This window comes from Rissa tridactyla, chromosome 3 (assembly GCF_028500815.1).
Source record: "Rissa tridactyla isolate bRisTri1 chromosome 3, bRisTri1.patW.cur.20221130, whole genome shotgun sequence".
NCBI lineage: Eukaryota > Metazoa > Chordata > Aves > Charadriiformes > Laridae > Rissa > Rissa tridactyla.
The window spans coordinates 124,130,305-124,152,229 of record NC_071468.1 but is presented as its reverse complement, the minus strand read 5'-3'; the positions used below and the strand labels follow the sequence as shown (position 1 = coordinate 124,152,229).

The 21,925-nt window shown below is 42.7% G+C and overlaps 1 protein-coding gene across 3 annotated transcripts in view; it reads right to left on the bottom strand.

Moving 5' to 3' along the window:
• The window catches only part of PINX1 (PIN2 (TERF1) interacting telomerase inhibitor 1), a 66,603-nt gene extending 44,784 nt beyond the window's left edge, over positions 1–21,819 (bottom strand). Inside the window, exons 1-6 of one of the 3 annotated variants that reach the window (XM_054194528.1) lie at positions 21,731–21,819; positions 16,497–16,606; positions 14,046–14,138; positions 13,244–13,322; positions 9,517–9,609; positions 6,746–6,822 (exon numbers count right to left, since the gene is read on the bottom strand). In XM_054194528.1, coding sequence (XP_054050503.1) covers positions 6,746–6,822; positions 9,517–9,609; positions 13,244–13,322; positions 14,046–14,138; positions 16,497–16,606; positions 21,731–21,749 — 471 coding nt within the window. In that variant the 5' untranslated portion in view covers positions 21,750–21,819. Of the gene's footprint in view, positions 1–6,745; positions 6,823–9,516; positions 9,610–13,243; positions 13,323–14,045; positions 14,139–16,496; positions 16,607–16,974; positions 17,221–20,595; positions 20,703–21,730 lie in introns of those variants that run through there. The other 2 variants (XM_054194529.1, XM_054194527.1) reach the window with 2 other exon arrangements.
• Positions 21,820–21,925: the final 106 nt, after the last annotated feature.

Sequence of the window (21,925 nt, the reverse complement as noted above, 5' to 3'; positions counted from 1 at the left end):
CACCCCGCCGTTAGATGTCCTCTACGGTGAGTGAAGAGGCAAATATCTCTAGGAAAGGATTGGCTTCATAAATCTTTACCATCTTTGGAGACAGGGAATGCATCTGTTTGGGCACCTGCACCTCATCACTATGAAGGGAGTCCAGAGAAGACGCCTAGATCTTCCACCAATGAAGTCGGGTGGGATTAAATCCCACCTTTTCTTACCTATGTTTTCATTTGCCTTGATTCTTGGTCAAACATAATGTTCACTCTTCCCAGTGCCAAACCACCCATTACGGAATTCTGTGCTGAAATGGTCAAGTCATATATAGCAATGAGCGCCGCACAGCTCTAAATTTTAACCCCAAATCTGACAAACTCTGTAGTTAATATCCAGGCACAAGGTTCTCAGTGCCTCTAAACGTGCAATTATTCTCTCTGACAATAAATGTATAATAAAAAAAGAGGGAAATATGTTAAAGACGCTATCTCAGTGTTCTCCTACTGTCTTCCTCCGGAACACGCTGACAGCAATTACATTTTCACTCTGATTTCTTAAGGAAGCAAAGTTTCCATAATCATTCTGCCCAGACATTTGTGTACATCATGCACTCCTTTCTCTCCAACAGCTTTTTAATCCAACCTAGCTGAAGCTTAGCGATTTCAAAGATACTAAGATTTTAAAATATTTCATGAAAACGGGCAGCTGGACAGAGGCGGCCAAGAGATGAGCATGTACACGGAGAGGGATTTCAGCATGACCTCGTCTCCTGTAGTCCCATGGAATCCAGGCACAACCACAGGAAACCAAGCTTCAGTTCTGGAGCCACTCACAGAACACCTCGTTGGGAGATGTTTTACTTAAACCAATTCACCTTTACCCGTTTCAACGGGTCTAAAAGTGTTAAAATTAACTTTTTTTTCTTGGCGTCACTTGCTAAGGAGCTGGGATTTCCCTTAGGAGACTCTTCCACTGCCTCGCTGACATCACTGTGAGGAAGCCTGCCGAAGAGTAAGCCTGTGTCTTCCTTTCTCTAATTGAAGTTCTCACCCCCAGTACCATTCTTGGCTTTTGCCTACCCTGATTGCTATCCCTTCCCTTCCTCTGCTCCTCCCTCCCCCTGACCCCCAGATATTTATAGGCGGAGAGGTCATCTTTTTCTGCCTCTTCTCTGAGATGAACGTATCCAGTTCCTCCACTCTCTCCTTCTAGGACATGCACTCTAACCCTGTCGCCCATTTTACTAAATCCTTTTGGACTCTCTCCAGGTTTTTGATGTCCTTTTTCTGCTCTGCCCCTCAGTCCCAAATACCTCATGCTAGCTGCGGCCTCCAAAGCAGAACAGTGAAAAACCTAAGTTAATTATTAACTACTTTTTCCTCTTCTGTAGTTTTTTGTTCCCCGACAGTGCTGAAAAAAGGAAGCAAAAACTAATTTATACACTACCTCTGCAACAGAGACTTCTGTCAGGGGTAAAAGAAACCCAGAATGAACTCGCAACTTGCCTAAAAGTCACAACTGTGAAACCCCACAAACATCAATACCATGACTGGTATTTTGCAGAGAGAAAGTTGAGGTGAAGGGAATTATATCACTTTACCCACAACTTCAGTGAGCCCATGGCAGAGCCAGACTTTAATGGATTTTCAGTTATGTCCCTTAAGATTAGCCAACATGCTTTTCTGATAAGTGCTGGGAAATGTAAGTCAGTTGAGGAAGTTCTGCAAAATGTGTCAGAAGACAATTTCCTGATTTAAAAAAAAAAAAAAAAAGTGAAAAAGCAACAGGGTGGATAGCTACATTTCTAATGACTAACACGGAAGAAATCACCACGAACTCGAGACTTTCGGGCTACTTGGATTAGGTGGTTTTAAGGGAACTTACGCAGGTTCACATCCAAATTACAAAAATTCGGAAGAAGCAGATTACTCATCAAATGGCCTGAGACACAGAAGTGAGATGGATGCAAAACATGCCGTTTTCTACGCATCTCAAACAGAGTTATTACAAACGCGCCAGCAAATCAGAGAGCTACTCCCCCAGCCCCCAAAGCGAAATCAGTGCCAGAATCATGTTGTTCAGCAACCAAGTTGGGACTGTCTGTAACTCATTCCCAAATCCTCAGTCTCACTCAGGAGCATTTTCTCCAGTGATAAGGCTTCATCAGGAAACACAGCTGGATGGAGGAAGGAAACTCTGAGAAGCAAAAAAAAAAAAATAGTGGGGGTTCCAGGAAGTTCAACCAGATAGGAACTAATGGAATTTGTTTTTCTGTCTCCCCAGCTCCCAGTGTTTCTAAGCAAGTGAGAAAATCAGAGGGAAAGTTGGGGCAAAAAAAGTCTGGCAGATCTTACCCTGCAAAACAGGTCCCCACTGTAGGTCTCCAGAGAGCATCATAATTACAATTCAATATTTTCGATCACTTACTCTCCATGGGAAAAAACTGCAGACGTTTTCAATTTAGGTCCGCTCTGAAGCCCAGCCATTGTTTTCTTCCCCCCGTCTTTTTTTTTTTTTAATTCTTTTTTTTTTTTTAAACAAAGGTCCCTGTGTAGTTTATTAAGGAGGTTTTAGTTGGACACACGATTTATCAAAAATAATAATAATTAAAAAAAAACCCAGTACCGTTATGTTTAACGTTCAGGAGAATTAAAGGTTGCAGGTGCCTAAGATTGGTAACACGCACCCCAGAACCACCAAAACAATGGCTTAAACTATCTTGGTCTTATTACTTCTAGAGAAACTCCTTTCGACCCTTAGGGGCAAACAGCATTTCCTTCCATATCCTTTGCCATTCCACTCTTTCGCAATCTTTACAATCCTCTGGCCAACTCCCTTTTCCTTTGATAAGGTAGATAACCCAAATTTCAACATCCTCACTTACTGCAGTAGTGTCAGCGTGAAACAAGAGAAAAGACGCGTTAGCCAGATAAGTCCCAGGCTACCGAGACCGTTTAAAAGTGAGTCTGAGATCAGCTCCACAGTTAAAGCCGCTCAGATTAAGCTAGCACAAAACATCTTCTGCCAAAGACGACTCCACATGTTAAGATCATAAAATTATTGCTAATGACCATACTAGAAAAGACTGACCATGACTAATTGGAAGGGGTGTCTGTGACCTATCTGATTTGTTGAGACACCATTTATCCCAGCAGCAGTTCAGAGGTGACATATTTCTGACAAGCCCTTCAGAAGAGCCAGGATTATCTTGCTGGTCTAGAGACCACGTCACTCAGCCTTGAGCCTTTCCACTACTTGACCATAAGCACAGACGGAATTTCCTGGGTTTTGCTTTTTTTCTCCCTTTTCCTAATCTTTAAGAACAGTTTGGTGTAACACCAGCCAACCAGCCAGACCCAGTACGACAGTGCCGATGAGCACCAATGTAATACCACTGCCAGGATCTACTGCACGTTAGGCCATTTGCAGAAATTGAAAATCTCAAAGGCCGTGGGTACAACAGCTCTTAGGAATAAGAGAAGCTCCGCAACTCGCTCAGATGAAAAACCTGGCCATAATGCCATCAATGGCATACATACGTAAACGTTTCCGTAATTTCTACTGTGTCTCTGATGCGTACAGAACTACAAATGATCACCCAGCTGACTCTGTTTACAGCGTGTTATGTTATTCCAAAATGTTCCCATCTTCTGCTCCTTAAGCGATTTCTTCCACCCATCCACTGAATTTTGTCACAGACTTAAACTGGAGGCTTTAAGGGAGGGAGACAGTCAAAACTCAGCTGGGCAACGTCCCAAGCAACTTGCCATAGCTGACCCTGCTTGGAGCAGGGCGGTTGATCTGGAGACCTCCAGAGATCTCCTCCAATCCCAGTAATTCTGTGATTCAATGAAAAGCAGTTCCTGCATCTTTCCCTGAAGTTATACCCAAGATGGTTTTGATCCTGGACTGAAACAACTAGAACTACGAGAAACAGATTTATGCTGAACGTCTTTGTCAAAAAAACACAATTCTACTGCGAGCTGAGGACAGGTCATTCAGTCCAAATCAAATATGTACCGAACGCTTCTCAAACTGCACCTCTGAAAAAAAGGGAAGGAATCTAATACCTCGGAAAGAGCTTTAAGGATAGGTCTGAAAGCTACAGGATCAATACATTTCAGGTACTTCCTTGCGTCATCTCAGTTGCAAATGAAGCTGGGAACCTGCAATCAGATTGAGAGCAGCGGTTCTGGCACCTATGGCACAGTGATGGAAGCTGTCCTCATCCACTTTGTACGCTGCTGTCCCTGTTCAACTGTTACTAACAGTCGTAGGGAGCAGGAGCTGCAATTAAAAGGGACTGGAGCCTACCACAGCCTGCCTGAAGGCATACCCCAGGGCTCTGATGGACACCAGGACTCTTCCTACATTATCTCTACGTGGGTACAGATATGAACAACTCACTTCCAGTAGAATGACAGCACTTTCCTGCCCCTGCAGCACGCTCTCTGCCACGTCAGGGAAATGCCCAGAGCCTAGGGATTTCAAAACTGAATGCGAACACGCACAGAGAACAGTACTGCAATTCCTCATGGGGCGGTTCCATTCATGCCACCTTAAGGACCAGGCTCTGGAACATGATGGAAAGGGATCATGAGAGTTCATGGGTGCAATGAAATGAAATTGCTCAGAGCTGGAGGGCCTGAGCAATGCATTTTTGTTCTGTGCAAACTCCACAGATCTCTGATCCATGAAGAAAAGGAGCGGGGGGGGTGGGGGAAGCAATTGTGCTGCCTCTGGCTTTCTGTCCCCATGGCTGCTTAGCAGCAGACGGTGGCCAGAAGACGACAATGCAGCTCCAAATTACATTACCTCCTGCCTGTATTTGCATGTGGAAATCTGGGTGCATAACAGGGAACAGCCCGTGACTTTTTGCCAGAACCTTGAACCATTAGCTCAGCGTTCAGTGAGGGGGAAAAGGAAATTTGCAGAGTAGCCAACAGCCAACCACCGCATCAGTCAAGGAATTAGCAAAAGCGTGCACAAACTTACATACCCTTCACAAGCAGCCATAAACGCACGTTATCTGCAGTGTCTATCAACAAAAGAACAAATGCTCTCCAGGATTAAGTCCCAGAAGCAGCAACAGCACTTTCCAAACTTATTTTTACTTTCAAAAGATGCAGGACACGCAGAGAAAACAAGACGAACTGTTTGGGACAACTCACGGGTGGGCAAAATCTACTCCCTTAACCATAGCACTGTTGATTTGCATTAAATCCCAGTTTGTCTTGCTTCGTATTGATCTGACAGCAAGGGAGCTAAGACGTAGATCCATGACACATTTAGGTGATGAGAGTGTTAATCAAGGGGCTCCGATGGTGCAAGCTTACCTACAGCATTTGAGACCTCTCACGGACTTGAAGCCCCCCAAATTCTTATTACGAGACAGTAATAAGTAATAAATGGTGAGATGGGTTCTGCTGTGGCTGACGGCCTCCTCCCGAGCTCTTACCTTTCAAGCCAAAATGTGGGACTTGTAACAAAGGTTCATACTGTTTTTCACGGTGGCGGACAAGACAGGACAGTTCTTAATTTGTTTAAATTTCGTCTAACCTCCCAGTTTAATTAACTGTATTTTCGTAGTTTAGAGAACTCAGAAAACAGACTTGAAATTTTTCTCTGTCCTACCAATAACTTTAAGACCTACAGCACATTCACTGAAATTATAACACTATATGGAATAATGGCAAGACCAAGTCCTTTAAACCGCTCAATTCAAGACATCCCACTGAAGTATTCTTTATTTTATAGTAAGAGTTTTTTCCAGTGAAGAATCCCCAGTGGATCACTATTTGTTCTTTACAAGCTCCCTTGTAATTCCGCCTAGTATTTACACAGCTACAAACCTTATGTTACTACTGTCACTGCTATCCAGGATCTCTTAGCACGTTCTTCCCCCTTTTCCTCTCCTCCCAAAGTTCACAGTGGCCTACAGTGAAGTTACAGAGCAATTTTCAAGTGCCAGGGAATTTCAGAAATTACTATTCAATTTCAGGCCCCATCTTCCCCTCTCACTACAAGAGACTTCAGAGACCTCTGAACCAACAAGGGCAATTTTGCAACGTATTCATTTGTGCTTTCCACATGTTATCTTTTCGAAAGAATTCTTCTGGACGCATTAGTCATTACGTAGTATAAGTTTGTTGTTTTATATACTGATATAGCAGGACTCTTCTCTGCAAGCGCAAAATGCTAATGAATACGTACATGCAATAAACGCTCGTACAAACCTTGATCTCGTTACACAAAGTTGGGGAAAAATCTTTTCGTAAAATATTTATCAGTGTTCAAGCCATCTTTGAATCCTTTCTTCAAAGACGAGCAAGGCTTTGCAGCTGTTCAGCCCTTCCCAATTCTTGTGAACATAAGGGCAGTTTGTTGAGATTGGACAGCTGCTACTCAATGTCACATTTTATTCTGGATATTTATGGATCTTTCAGATCAAGCAAAATTCATCCACTTTGTGATGTAAGAAGTGTAAAATTAAAATACTGACGTTTCCTAATTCCAAAGAAGTTACATCATAATAATGTGTATTAAATATGTATTAAATCCACTCTTATTGCCTAACGGTTCAGAGCACAGCGCTCCACCTGCAGCCTTCACACAGAAACAACAGGAACTTCACAGGCAGAACACCACCCCTTGCTCTCGATGGGCGTATGGTAATCCCATTAGCAGAAAGATACTGAAATATGGTTTTGTTATAAGGAATAATATGCAAGGAAACAAGAGAAAGGTGAAGCCTCTTGTTTACCTGTGTCTTCATACTCTTCTGTCGCTTGCCAAATATGCAGGACAGGTCATCTTCACTGCGCGAAGAGAGATCCTTACCTGAAAGGGGTAAGGGGAGGAAAAAAAACCCACAACCTTCACATCTGGTGATGACAGGTACATTTTGATAACACAAACTGTGACCCACAGAGGTAGAGAAATTGGTTTTGGAGGCGAAAAAAAAATCAGGAGGAGAATGTTAAAGACACTAAACGAAAGCTGACTGTGGCGCTCACGTACAGGAGGAAATGCGTGTGCGTAGAGGGAAAGGCTGGTGAGGAGACAGCCGTGGCCTGCTGGTGGATGTCCACAGGGAAATATTTAATAACAGCTTGTTTTCCCTCTCCTGATGCTGCAATTGTCATAGCAAGATGAGGGAAGCAGGCTGCACTACGCTAAAGGGAAAGAAGACTTGTAACCTCCTACACACAAGAAAAGTTCAAGGAGAAGCTGCACTTCTTGAGATTCTCATGAGAATTTGCCATCTCTGACAGAGTTCGGGACCTAGAGCTCCTCCAAACAGTGGAAAAAAAAAAAAAATACCCATTTGTACTCAGTGGGGACTTTTCTTTGATTCATGAAATTGCTTCTGAAAAGCAGAACTTCCATCTCCACAACACACCGGATTATTCCAACTTAAAACAATTTCAAGGGTGAAGCAAAAGATTTCTCCGGGTTCCAGCAGGACCATCATTCCCCTCTGACTGTCGCGTGGCTGATATCAGACACGGAGCAGGGAGGGGGACGCAAAAAGGTGCGATGTGATATTCTGAGATGCCAGCAAAAGTTTAGCCAATTCCACAGTGCAGAAGCCTTTATATTGAGCTGTCCACAGCTTGCCTCAGAAAATTCTTTAAAACAAAAAAGTCAGCAAAAGTTAGAGAAACCAAATTAACACTGGTAGGCCAACTTATCAGGAGTCAGCTGGGGTCTTACTCTGCTTGATTTTCTGATTCCAAAATTGCTGACCTCAAAATGAAACTAAGCACTTGTAGTGGACAAAAAACGAAATAAATCTGACTACTCCACCTGTTTTTTCTTCTCAGGATCCTTAAGAGGGTAAACAGACACATCAACCTAGAGGAGAAAGGGTGACCCAACCTCCTGGTGTCTCACTGGGCAGCCTCTACATGTCTTTACCCAAGCAAGCTGGACGAGACTGGTGGCTGTTTTCAGCTTTATCTTGGCTAAGGCTTGGGACACAAGACTTACAACCCTGCTGCTCCTCCCCTGGCCCTGTGCTTTCTTTCCATGCCTTCTCTCCGCTCTTTTTGCATTCTAATAGAAAACCAGCTTCGCTGCCAATCCAAACCTTTTGCAGCATCACGGTGGAACGGCTGCTAGAAAAGCAATTGGAACCACTGCCTTAATCTCACATCGGTGTGTATTTCCCAGCTCCAAGCGTGGCTGCTGAGGTTGTGTGTGGTGCTTATGTACCTCCAGCAGCGAGGCCACAAAACAACACCAGAAACGGAAGCCGCATTTTGTGTCCTTGCTGCTCCCTTCTCCCGCTTTTGTGTGAGCTCGTCTTGTTTAGTCTAAAAGGAAGCAGGATCGGACTTGAACAACAAGGGCCACAACAACATCAGCCTTTCTCAAATAACTTTTCCTCTTTCCCTGAAAAAGGACAATTTCCCTGTTTCAGACCACGGAGGGTACAATCAAACAGGGGCCTATCTTACAGAAACACTGCAGCCAAACAAATAAGGGATATTGTTAATACGAAAGCCTATATTTTACATGCTCAAAAGACAGGGGTTTTTTGCTATATTTAGTAAAAGGTTAAATCCAAATCAAAATAAATCCTCTTTGCTACTACCTCAAACAGGCCACGGCCTCTGTACTTGCAAGCCCTGAACCAATTTAATTGTTTAGTGTTGTAAAGTGGCAGGGTCACGTTAACACGTTTGACTTCTAGGCTGAATTATTTAATCAAAAAATCCAAACCCCAATATCAAAATCTGGCCTCTATTCGGACATCAGTTGCTTCTGTTTTAGCAGAGGCATTTGTTATCAGAAAATATTACACAGAGCTTTAAGTACAATAAATTAGCCATTTCTGGAGACTGATCCTATCCATACATTGAAAAACATATACACACACACGAGTGTGTGAAAGGGGAACGCAACCAACAGAGAAACAGAGCAAGGGATTCAACAATGGTCAAAAGCCAAAACAAGGGATTGCTGAAATAAAGTCATCACTTCAAGAAAGAAATTACTAAACTCCATGAGTTCTTGATATAGTTTTTGTGGCCACCAACCGCTGTCCTGATTTATCCAATAAACCATCTGATAGATGTAAGAGGCCTCTCCTCTTCCTGCGTTCAGGTTTAATCTGATCGCTGATCTTATCCACATGATCCCTTAGCAGGGGTTATTGGAGATTGCAGGGGATAGTGCAGTGCAGATGCCCAAGCAACTCTGTTATCACCTTTGCCTCCTCCTCCCCCTCCCAGCCCCTGCCCACGCACAGATCACTCAGAATATTCAGTTCCTTTACTCAGCTGATGGTTCCTTCAGATAGAAATTGCTTTATTCAACAATATCAGCCTAAAGCCATCCAAAATTGTCCAAAATAAAGAGGAACAGCATATTGTAGCTTTAAATAAGTTGCTGCAGGGGTATTTCTAAACCAAGATTTTATTTGCCAAATTTAGACCCCAGAAGGCAACAGATCACCTTGACACGTGTTTTTTTTTTTTTCCCCTCTAATCTTGGCTAGAGCTTATGAAACAACAAAACGCCTCTTACCTTTTGCAAACTTCATATAATGGACACGTTTCTTGGAAGATTTGGATTTTTCCTCAAGACTGAATGTCTTCTTCTGATTATTCACTGATGACTCTAAAAAAATAAAAATAAAAAACAACAAACAAACAGGTTCCAACCCTATTAGAGGCACTCTAACCACCAAATTCAAACATCAGTGTATTTAACTTTCTCTCTCAAAACCAAGTCTCAACAACTTATCACAATATATTACTGAAGGAAGCATGGTAAGTTCTGTCCGAGACATGTTACTGCTTGATTTTTTTGGCCACATCTCCTTCCCTCCCCATTTCCAGTCCAATGCAATTTGAAATGGCAGATACAGGTACTCCAGGTCAAAGGCAAAGTCTAATTTAACACCATTTCTACAGTAAGAAAAGTCAGGGTTTATCGTGCTGTTTGCTACAAAACATCTCCAATGCCAGAGTCTGAGAAAGACGTACGAAATAGTACAAAAATACTGAGCCCGACTGGGTAGAGAGAAAAAGGGGGAAAAAAAACCCCCATCACACAGGCTTTCCACTTCTAACACTACACGAAGTGCCACTAACTGGACATAGTCTGATACATCTATGTAAGGAAATTAAACGGTGGCAGAGTTTTTCTGTCCCTGAGGCCAGTTAGAAGAAATTGCCACATCCATATTATTTAATTTTCCTCGCTTCCAGAAGAGGGGCTGCATGTAAACTGGCCACTGGGAATGGTCTCTGGAGTCCCAGATTCACTCAGGAGTTGTTTGGGAGAACGTTAGCTTGTGCAGGTCAAAACCATGTGAAGGATTAGTCTAGCTAACAATAGAGATATCAAGTTCCTGTGCCGCAGCAGGTTATTTTACAGGTACAGACATACTCTTTGCATCCACAGAACCTGTTAATTTACAAAAAACTCTCAGGAGGAGGTAACCTCCTGTCTGGTTAATTACTTTATTATCCTGTTCTGAAAAGAAATAGACACCACAGGATTCTCTGTACTGTAACTCTGGAAAAGGCTACTCCACTGAGTTGGTTTTTTTCCTCCCAGTGGCAACTGGGATGGGTAAGGAAATCAACCCATACCCTGAGGGCCAAGTTGAGTCACCTTTTTCATATGCTCCCACCCCTGAAAGCTCTGCAGACCAAGCTTTTCTGACACTGGAATTAAAGCACGTCACTGTTTGATAGGTAGTGGCACTTGATGATAGAGTCATTGACCTAAAAATGAAATCGGCAGCCCGCAGTGGGAGAGGTGACTACCAGAAAGCACTCTGAGATCTACTCTTCCATCAATACACTAAGCCCTAAGGAGAAGAGGAAGGACCAGCAAACCCAATTTTAGAAAGTTTGCATCAACTTGAAAATCCTCAATAAAAAGGGTCTATGGGGAAAGTAAGCATCACAACTAAAATATCCAGGGATGAGGCACTTTGAGCCTGCTCTCCCATCCACTTGTAGCGAAGGGAACGTTACACAAGCAAAGGATTGCCACAGGGCTTCCTCCTCTCCACTTTATTCCGACAGCGAAAGGGGCAGCAGCACCGCCTTGTGCCTTCAAGGAGGAATTTCACTGCAGAAACGTGCTGGCACTTGCACTGGACAGGCAGGTACATCCCTGTGTCTTCTAGCGACTGGTAAATCCTCTGACAAACGGAGCGAGCACTGCAGGAATAGCAATGTACTTTTTAAAGCAATTTAGTCATAGCAATAAAGCCATGTGTCATTTCTACCGCGAATCTGATACAGATGAATATTCCAAAGCATATTACAGACACGACCAGCACATCGTTGCCCCATTTTATGAACGGCAAAGGGACAATCACCATCACTTAGTATCCCAGAGAGAGAGCCAGGAATCAAAACTCTTCACTAGGTGCTCAGCTAGAAAAAAAAAAGAAAAGAAAGCTAAAACGATGTATATCAAGGGTGTTTGAATGCTGGCATACTAACCACCATGGGGCCCTTCCTTCCCGATCTCTAATTGCAATCCAACTCTGGCAACTACACCAGTTATTTAAGAACAATGAAGTTTTTCAGCTGACTTTTAATGCAATTTGAAACTGGACGATGGCCAGTAACGTAACATTTGATCCTGTAGCACAGCTGCAGGCAGAGTTAGCTGGATGAGCTTTGCCAGCTTAAACAATTGCCAAAAAAACAAGTTTCAGAGCAATGTTTGCAGTCCGCAAATCACCAAACACGATTCTGACCGGGAATTTTCAATGCGCACCCAAAATTTGTCCTCAGCGATTGAAAACTCTTGTCCCAGCTCCTAAAAAGGTCAAGGAAAAATAATGGAGAAAAATAAGGAGAAATAAGTTTTTCAGGGGCCACTTTGCATTAGCGCCGATGACCCCAGGAATACTGCGCAGATTTAGGAACAAGACAGCCTTGCTCAACGAGCCTGCCTCTGTGCTGACTCACTGTGTCCTTGGGCAAGTCGTTTCAGCTCTCTGCTCATCAGCTTGCAGGTTTCCCACCAGTTACACCTAACTGATCTTCCCATGGCTCAAGTTGGAACTTGGGCAGGATTTAGTTATAAAGGTAGAAAGGAACTTTTGGAATTTCCCTACGATATGCTATTCTACCTCTTGAGGACTTTAACAACAGCACCTAGCATCGTGCGGCCTCAAACCATGATTAGGGCTCCAACGCACAAGGATAATTTAAATAGGAATTAAAAAAAAAATTGCATCAGGTTCAGAATTTTAATTCTAGTATTCTAACATTAGAAGGCAAATTTGATCTTTCTTCCTAAACAATTTTCCTCCTCTTTCTACCTTTCCTCTCCTAGAAAACCTTCTGCGCTCAAATGTTAAGAATGAATGAATGAATAGTTGCTAAATTCACTAATCTGGCGATTCTACCGTGAGCAGCACATGGACAGGCTGCTGTGTCCAAACAGAGCCCTTGGTTTAACAGCACTCCACAGAGTTGTTATATCTTAGATATAAGATCAGAGTTTAAACTTGAGTCTAACTAAAGACGAGATGAAAAACCATTTGACACGTTCAATTCTATCTGTAAGGTCACACCCACCAGTTTTGCATACCTTCATTTTTACAAATCAAGGTCAAACTGTACAAAGCTTTTCAAAATCAAGAGACTTATTTATAAATAGCCCTTTTGGGAAAGCTGTGCAGTTTCCCCACTTGTGCGCTCTACAAAAATCACATTACACCACACTCAAAACAGAGATGCATAACTCCGAGTCAAAAGCTAAGAAGCAGCTCTCTAAGGACAGGAAAAGTAGGTATTTAAGAAACCACCAGAGCATGGAAGCCAGGTGTGACAGTTCATTAGTAAAAGGAAGGCAAACGCATTGCAGTGATGAGTGACTGTGTTGTGAGCCTTCACATCGGCTCTGGTTGCTTCATAAAGAAATAAATGCTGCTGTAGTACATCCCAGCAAAAGGTCCCCCATGTCGTGGTCCTGGATAAAACAAACAAGTTCAAAATTTTATGTCTACTTTCCCCAACAAAAAACCTTTAATAGAGGCCTGACTGAGAACAAAACCAATCCACTAAGATCAAACAAACTTGAGCACAGTCACGGATGCCAACACGTCCTTCGGCTCCCACTGATTTTGGGGGAGAAGGGGAAGAAAGGCGAGTCGTCAACCTCAGCAAGGAGACTATCAGCAGCCCAGAGGATTGGGCCTCAGCTAGCCTTTAAAGACAAAGAATGGAAACTCTGCTAAGCTTCCAGCATCTGATTGAGCAAAGCATGAACCTACCTGTTTCACCCTGTCCATGGCAATCATTCAGTTCAGCCAGAAGCTGGTTGAAGTCATCCTGATGAGCAATCCAGTTGTCCTGTAAATATCACCCACGTGAATATAAGGTGAAAGTCTTCAGAACAAACAGAAGTTTTGCTAAAACGGATATTAAGACTCTGCACTCTAAGAAGTAACTTAATTGTATATACTCAATCCTTGTTGGTGGGAGGGACCCTCAGAAGCTCCACAGGTGGCAATGCTAACAGCTCGCTACAGTCACTCCAAAGTGCAGAAAAGATAGGGGTTGTGTTTGCAAGTCCTTAAACAATAATGAGCTGCTCTTGGCTCTGCGTGTCTCCTGTCTGCGCAAGATGTTTTCAAAAGTAGGCAGGAAACACTAGTGTGATTTTTTCCAGCAACAAACTTAAAGATGTTGGTTATGAGACAAGCGCCTTTAGGACCATGTCCTGCTCTGCCTGTGTACCTGAACTCCAGTCAGAAAGGTGACTGTATTAGGAAAAGGGACAGAAGACAGAAGGAGAAAGCAAGTATTTCAGAGATTTGCTTGGAAGCCAAAAAAAAAATATCCTAGTTTAGAAGAGGCTGCTCCCAGAATTCACTGTAACCTTTCCAAGCAGATACTTACTCCTAAAACACCCAACAAAGCAGAACTAAACGCCAGGTCAAGAGTTTCTGCAGAGAGGTTCACACAGGTACATGCTGCCACCAGAAGGGAGGACAGATTTCACTAACGTCTCACTACAAAGACTGTGCTTTAGCTGAAATGGGAGACATTTCCTTACCTGGGTCTCGTGCTCACCTTGTAATTGATGGTTGCTCCTAACCCCAGCGTGTTGTTTTTCACCTGAACCTTGATATGTTCTGTATTTCCTTGTTCCTGAGCCCCAAGACCCTAAGGAAGATTTAACGGTAAAAAATTTAAGGATTTTACAGCAGTGACTAAACAACTAGAGCTTTTCTACTGTAAGACAGTCTGCAATGAAATACAGCAAGAAACCACAACTTACTATTTATTTGCTTGCCTGTAACTGAATTCATTCGCAGGCATTAGCACACATGAGATATTAAGTTTTTTTAATTTACTACTTAAGCCTCCAGCAAAGTATTATGAACACTAAAATAGCAACAACATTAAGTAGTTGGGTGATTAATCGGGAAGCCACCTGACATTCCTAGGCAAGTCCAAAGTGTTTACAATTTTAAAACAAGACACTACATAAAAAGAACATGCCTCTCACCAAAAATACCTCCGTGACTGGGAAGGCAGCTGCATAACGGCTGTGAGACAGATGCCACGTAGAACGTACAACACAGAATGAAGTTATGTAGGGGGGAAGCGGGAGGGGAAGGGTCACACTGGAGCTAGCAGGACATTAAGAACTTCTTCCATCTCATACACACTAATAAACTGATGAAGATACTGGAGCAAATAAACATTGGGTTCGTCTACCCTCAAAAACATAACCATTCAAATCTGGGATGCAACCTTTAGGTCTAGAATTATCTTTCTTAAGATATTCTATCTTAATATCTTAACTATCTTTCATCCTCCCTGTACCTTTGGGGGAAAAAAAAAAAGACAAAGCATTTGGTTTAAAACTTTATTCCTAGCATCTACCCACTTTTTCCTTAATTGGTCACCAGTAATAAATCATCAGCTTCTTAGCTATCAGCTCACTATGGCTATAGTAAACATGTATGTAGTGGAGAGAAGCTCTGTGGATACCTACTATTTGAAGCAATGAGGCATATTTGAAAAAGGCTGTTGCTATTATGAATCCAGTAGAGTTTATTTGGTCAGTGGGGTGGGCAATTTACCTTGAAACTTCTGCTAATTAAAACAAGTATGGAAGCAAGCAGGACACTTGGCTACACATCCTGCCATGACCCAATTCCAATACAACTAATAACAGGACTAGTGTAAGCAGCTTAATTTCACTGCACAGATGGGCTTTTGGCCATTAATTTGATCAAGTTAAGGTTCTATTTGTCTGGGTTTGCAGTGGAATGAAGAGATAAATCCTTCTCGTACAGCTGTAACTGTTGTAAAGGAAGGTCCGGTAGCTCAAGTAGGAAATTTATTGTCATGAAGAAGGTGGGGGGCGGTGACAGACAGAAAACAACACAAGGCCTTCCTTTCACACCCTGACAGAAGGAGTATGCATAATGGCAAAGGTGTTATCTATAGTCAGAGGACCCAGTTGCCTAAAATACAATCAAAACATTTAACAGCGTTTTTTTCTACTCTGGGTCACATATCTATTTTAATCTTACACACATAAACACGTATGCATACAATTTACATAAGACGACAGTACTCAACTCCATACTTTTAAGTCTGGTCTAGAGCCTAGTGAAACCAATACCAGTTCTCTGACTTCAGCAGCCTTTGAATCAGGTACCACTGCTTGGTCACGAAATCAGAGGCACTCAGAAGACAGATTTATATGTGCTGACTGCAAGCCAACCGAGGCAACAGTAAGCTATGCTGAGAAATCCAAGAGCAGGCTTATTTTTCTAAGTTTTAACATATTAACGGACGTGAGAATAGTCCTAATTTTATTCTTCTTAAAAAAAGGCTGGAAGAGGAAATCTAGGAGCAGAATTAAATAAATATCGTGGGGGGTTCGCATACGCATTCATTCCACTAAACACGCTGACATGCAGGCCCAAATCTCAGCTTTGCTGAGACACCTTTGTGGAAGTTAAACTGCTTTTAAGGGGCAGCTGAGAAGTCTGCAGCTGTCTGCACTGACCTAGAGATTATTCTTAGTGCAAGGAACCAGTTACCTCATCCCATGGGTACAGGCTGGAGCTGGGAAGAAATACAGCTCACATAACGCTGCATTTTGGCCATTCAAGGAACAGACAGAAGTAATCTTTAAAAACAGGTGAAAGATTAAAGCAGGTCCTGGAGTTGCTTTAAACAGTATCAAAAGCCAGGGAGAGAACCAAGGGTATAACGGCAACTTAAAGCCTTTTACCATCACCTGATTTCATGTGCCAATTCCTGCTCTCCCTTGGGGACGTTACCTCCTCAAAGAGAGAGGAATGAAACTGGAAAGCAGGACAAACACAAGCAAACGAGTACCTTTGTAACAAACTGTAAAAATCTAACATCGCTCAAATTCTCTGCGTGTTTAAGAGAATAAATCAAATAGAAAGAACGTGGTGGTTTTAAAAACTGACATGAAGAGTCCCCCCGGCAGTCTTCTACCCTTCAGCTAGACAACTCTCCTTTAGATCGTACCTTTCCTTTGGTCCAGCCCATCTTTTCCAGCATCTTCTGGCCAAATTTAGATTCATCTTTACTCCAAGCGCTATTCCGTGGATCCACAGACCACTTCTGCCTTCTATGGGCTGGAGCAGGAAGGAAAAATTCAAACAGGCTCTATTTACATTTCCACAGTGTTCTCAGTACTATATCAATTCAAGAAAAGATCTTCATTGCAAAAATCCCAGAACTTATGCCAGACTAAACATGCTTTGGGAATTTAATTTACTAAATCTTATATTATAGAATCACAGAATTGTTAGGATTGGAAGGGACCTTAAAGATCATCTAGTTCCAAGCCCCCTGCCGTGGGCAGGGACACCTCCCACTAGATCAGGAAAAAAAGACCAGTGAAAATGTTACTTATTAAAGTGAAGAATGCCAAAGTAAAATTGCAATGGAAGCTGTCGTCCCTAAGGATGGGCTGCAATTCAGGGAAGGCTTTAAGGATTACCATTTAGGTGTAGAGGCCTAAATTCCATATTTATTCCAACTTTGTTTTACATCTGGCTTCAAAACGAAATCTACAAGGGATGAGACTTCAGTGTTGGCTTTCCCAGTTCTGGACAATATCCACTGGCCAGTCTTCCTTTTAACCATAACATAGAAGTTTTAATATTTGCCTTCATAACAAAAGCCAAATCAAAAATCAAACATAAATGACCAGAGAAACTGAATTACAGAACATAAAACCAGTGGGATTTCAGCTTTTGGATTCGCCACAAAATGGTTTATTCGGAAACTGAAAAGTCACCGGAAATTACTGCAGGTGTTAAGAGACTCAAATGAGAATGAAGGCGCTTTTGTCCTATGCAGACAACTAAAGAAACTACAGTCCCCCAGGCCCATGTGCGTGTGCTTGCCTCTATCATCAGGAATAGCTTCATTGAAATCAAAGAAGAAAAGCTAGCACAGTTAACCAGTCACTTTAAGCGTACACCTAAACATATGCAGGAAGACAACCTAAATAAACAAGACAAACAAAGAATGGGAGACAGGAAGATTACAAAACTTCATTAAACACGATGGGAAACGGTGGATCAAAAATGACCAATTAACCCAAGGCCACACAAAGTCAGTCAGAAGCCAAGTCCACTGAGGCGCTTTCAACATAATCAGGAAGTCATCTTTCCCTAAAGTACAACACTTAGGATTTGGGCCAGAGGGACAAAATATTACAGGAATGGTTGATTCATTTTTTGCCTAGTTTTGTTTCGTTTTTAAAGAAGAACTAATATTGTCAGAATGCATGATGGTGGCTTTTTTTAACATACTTCCCAAGCTTTGAAGCTCAAAATAGGTGCTGCGTGGCAGCCCCATAAAAAGTAATAGCCTGATAAAGAATTTCATAAAACCCCAAGCAGTCCATAAAAAAAGATTTTGCAGTAGGTTAACTGATTGAGTGCTGTGAGAGGAATCCACACAGCCTTTGGTTGGTTCAATGCTCTACAGGAAAACAACTTATTTCCAGTAGATAAGTCTTCAGAGAAGCATCCACTACAAGCCCTGCCTGCGCTGCTAACTAAAGGTGGTAAAGCGTCACTGTGGGCTGTGATTTTAAACATCCGAGCAAATTAGGGTTCCCTGCCGCCCCACGGAGAACAAAAACTCTGGCTCCCTTGGCAAAATGGCTCAAAATCTGGAACAATTAACATGCTTTGTCATCACCCCATATCCAAGATGCAAATGATCTCTAAGGACGCAGCCTTCCAGTGGTTTGCAGAGGGAATGAACTAAAAAGCTATCAAGCTATGCAGCAAAAGCTAAATCCTCTAAAAACAGGGGACACCTTGGCTGTTAACAGCAGCAATTTCATAGAGGTTATGCTGCTGAGCTGAGCAGCAGCCCTCCTTTTCAATCATATTTCTTTATTTGTCCCTTTGTTTAAAATCTCTCAATTAACAACCACTTGCCCTCACTCAAGTCACCAAAAACTATCTGTTCAATGCCTTTTTTAAAATCTAACTACAACATTTTAAGTATGCCCATGTTCTGTTATAGCCTCCGTAACTAGTTCCCCAGGTGGTGACTTTGCAAATCCCCAAAAATTAAATTCAGTGCAATTCTTAGAGTTGTAAAGCCACCATACATATCTAAGGATTTGTGTACACAGTGGAGGTAATCCGTGTCAACGGAATGTGTGAATTTAAATTAACTTCCAAATTGAGTTGTTTGATATAGTTCAACTAATCCACTTTAAAAGTTAACTTCTATTAGTTTTCCTGAATGTGTCTCTGAAGAGAAGCCCTAAGATGTTTTACTCCCAGGAGGACCCTGGTAACAAAACACAAAGGCACCTGATACAGAGATTTCTCAAGCTTGAAATTTTAAGAGACCTTCCCTTTCCCAGCACTTTTAATCCAAGTATTTCAAGCCTTTTAACTACCATTATGGGATTAATCCTCACATTTCTGCAAGGTTAACACACTCTTACTTTCAGATATGGTAAACTAGACACAGGAAAATAAAGAAATTTGCTTACATCTTCATCAGGGAAGTATGTAAGAAAGCCAGGAACAACTTCATGCCACATACAACAACCATAAAATCGTCTCTCCTTTCCAAACAAACAACAATGAAGATCATTTAGTCAACAATTTATCAGAAATGTTCATTCACCTATGTCTTAAGAGCAAGAAAGGAAACAGCAGCTAAAAAATTCCATCTAAAAAATTCATCTCGGAAGTTGACACCAATCTTCTGGGCTGCTCATAAAATGATGCTAGAGATAATAACGCAACTCTGGGCAAGCAGCACCATCCAGTGGAGAAAAGCATAATTTCTTTAGATACTTCTTCACTCAGATATCCTACGATTTGAAAAAAGATCAATTACTAAACTCTTTTACCAAGACTAATTCTGGGCCTGGAGCATGTGTTTAAGTATCATTTCTAAAAGTTCCCTAACAGTTCCCATCCAAACCCCCGCTGTGTGCCCATATATGGTGATAACACGTATAATAATAAACAGGTTAAATTCCTCCAACAAACGTGAAAAAAATACACTGCCCACAGAAGGGATTTTATTTTTAATCCAAGCTAAGAAACCCATCATTAACATGTAATTTTTTTTCCCAGATAAGCATCAATAAGATAGACAGTTAATCAAAGTTTATTAAAAGTTAAAAGAAGTTAAGGTGAAAAATAAAAGCTAAGTCTTTGGCCATTTCTGCAATTGATACATGTTTTTAAATTCACCCTACACAAGCATAGAATGATCAAGTTTGTCCTTTCTCAGTTTAGTTCACAGCATCACAAAAGTTGGAAGGACCTCTTGAGATCTTCAACCCCCTGCTTAAACGTACTGTCCGGCACCGAGTCCAGTCTGGTTCTGAGTATCTCCACAGACTGATACTCCAGAGCCTCCCCGACCAATTTGTTCCACTGTTTGGCCACCATCATAACAAAAAAAAAAAGATGGAATTTCTTGTGCTTCAGTTTGCACTTGGTGCTTCCTGTCCTGTCACTGGGTACCACTAAGAAGTTATTTTAAGGCTCTGAAATGCACGTGCTTTCACTACCGTAGTAAAACCAGTTACTTCCCCCAACTATATTTTAGGATGAATATTAATAAGAGTATCAGAACTTGATCTGGAACTGCAAACAAAAATGCACGTGTGCAACATGGCTTCACAATTATAACTGCAGCTGAAGGTGATGAACAAAGGCATACAGCTCCACTGAGGTGGCTCTCAGCAACCAGATTAGTGTTTTAAGGCATCTATTTCACAATGCAGTACGTACAGAAGCTACATTAACACACTGGCCCAGGTTGCCCAGAGAGGTGGTGGATGCCCCATCCCTGGAAACATTCCAGGTCAGGTTGGACGGGGCTCTGAGCAACCTGCTCTAGTTGAAGATGTCCCTGCTCAGTGCAGGGGGGTTGGACTAGATGCCCTTTGAAGGTCCCTTCCCACCCAAACCATTCCATGATTACTGAAACACGCAGTGTCCAATTAAAAAATCAACAAATTATATTAATAAAGGTAACAAAGTTTACATCTAAAATAATCAAAACTAATAAAAATAATTAGAATTACATATGTAAACACAATTTTGCTTTCCTCAATTCACACCTGTATTTCCCACTGGAAACTGTATTTTCTAATCAGTCATTATACTTAGGTCCATCTTTCCTGCAGTTGAGCGAACAAATTCATTAGACACTGACACCAGCAAGCCTACCGAAACCATCTAAGAACATTAACAATAATCATAGACAAGCATACGTTAGTCCTGCTACATAGAAACCTACACTTGAGAAGTTTAGTGTTTCATAAACAGTTTTACATTTACTAGCAAAGGCTACTTTACAGAAACACATCTTTAACTTGGAAGAGAAGGCAGCAAAATTTTTTGTTCCCACTTTGTCCAACCCCGAGAGAGTTCTATTTCCTGAACTGAAGAGCTTTACCCAGGCAAGAGTTATCAGTCAGGATAAAACATCCAATGTTTTGATCAATTGCTTTAGATACGGCGAGCCCAAATCCTCGATCACCTCAGAGGTAAGCGTGAAGCTCCATTGGATTCCAATACCAGGAAAAGGTTAAACAAAGTTATCAGGCTGCGTATAATAAAGCCTTTAAAAATTATTCACTCAGCAACCCTCTTACACAAAAGGCGTAAGACAACCATGTGAGTTCAGTGGATTTACTTGCCTTTTCTGAAGCACCTGCCTAAAATCCCGTACATCCCATTTTCACCTTTCCCAACCCAGAATTTACCTGCTCTCTAAAGTCCCCTGTACAGACAAGAGAATGAGATGAGCTCAACTACCAACCCCGGGTGCGATCAAAAGACCAATGCCTACATACACACGGCTCCCCCGAGTCCCGCCTGGCTGCCACACAGCCCCTGCCCCAAGGCTTCAGGGTGTCCGCCCTCTAACACGCGGCCGCAGAGATGGCACCGAGGCGCTGAAAGGAAATGTGGTCCCTAAAGGCGCCTGCGAGACATCTCCGCTGATCCTGTGCGTGTCTCCCGCCCTGAGAAGCGACAGAGACCCACCAACCGCTACCCGGGGCCTGCGGAGACCCGCCAGCGTCCCGCCCTCGGGAGGGACAGCACGGCCCCGGCCCCATCAAGGAGTGCGGCGGGGAGTGCCTGGGGCCGCCCCCCAGGATAACGGCTCTTTCCCCGATCCCCCCCGCTCTCAGGGGGTCGCCCCGAGCCCCGCCATCGCGGTTCCTCCCTACGGCGAGCAGCACTCACGCTCCGCCAGCATCGCCATCTTGGGGGGGTCCTCCTTCCCTCCGCGGCGCGCCACGAGGGGACGCCACGGCCCCCATCCCTGCAGGGGGGCTTTTGCCACCTCGGGCGCAGAAAAAAAGGCGGCAAGAGAAATGCCTGATCAAAAAGTCTCGAAGCAGCTGAGCGCAGCGGCCACCCGAGCGGAAACAGAGGGTG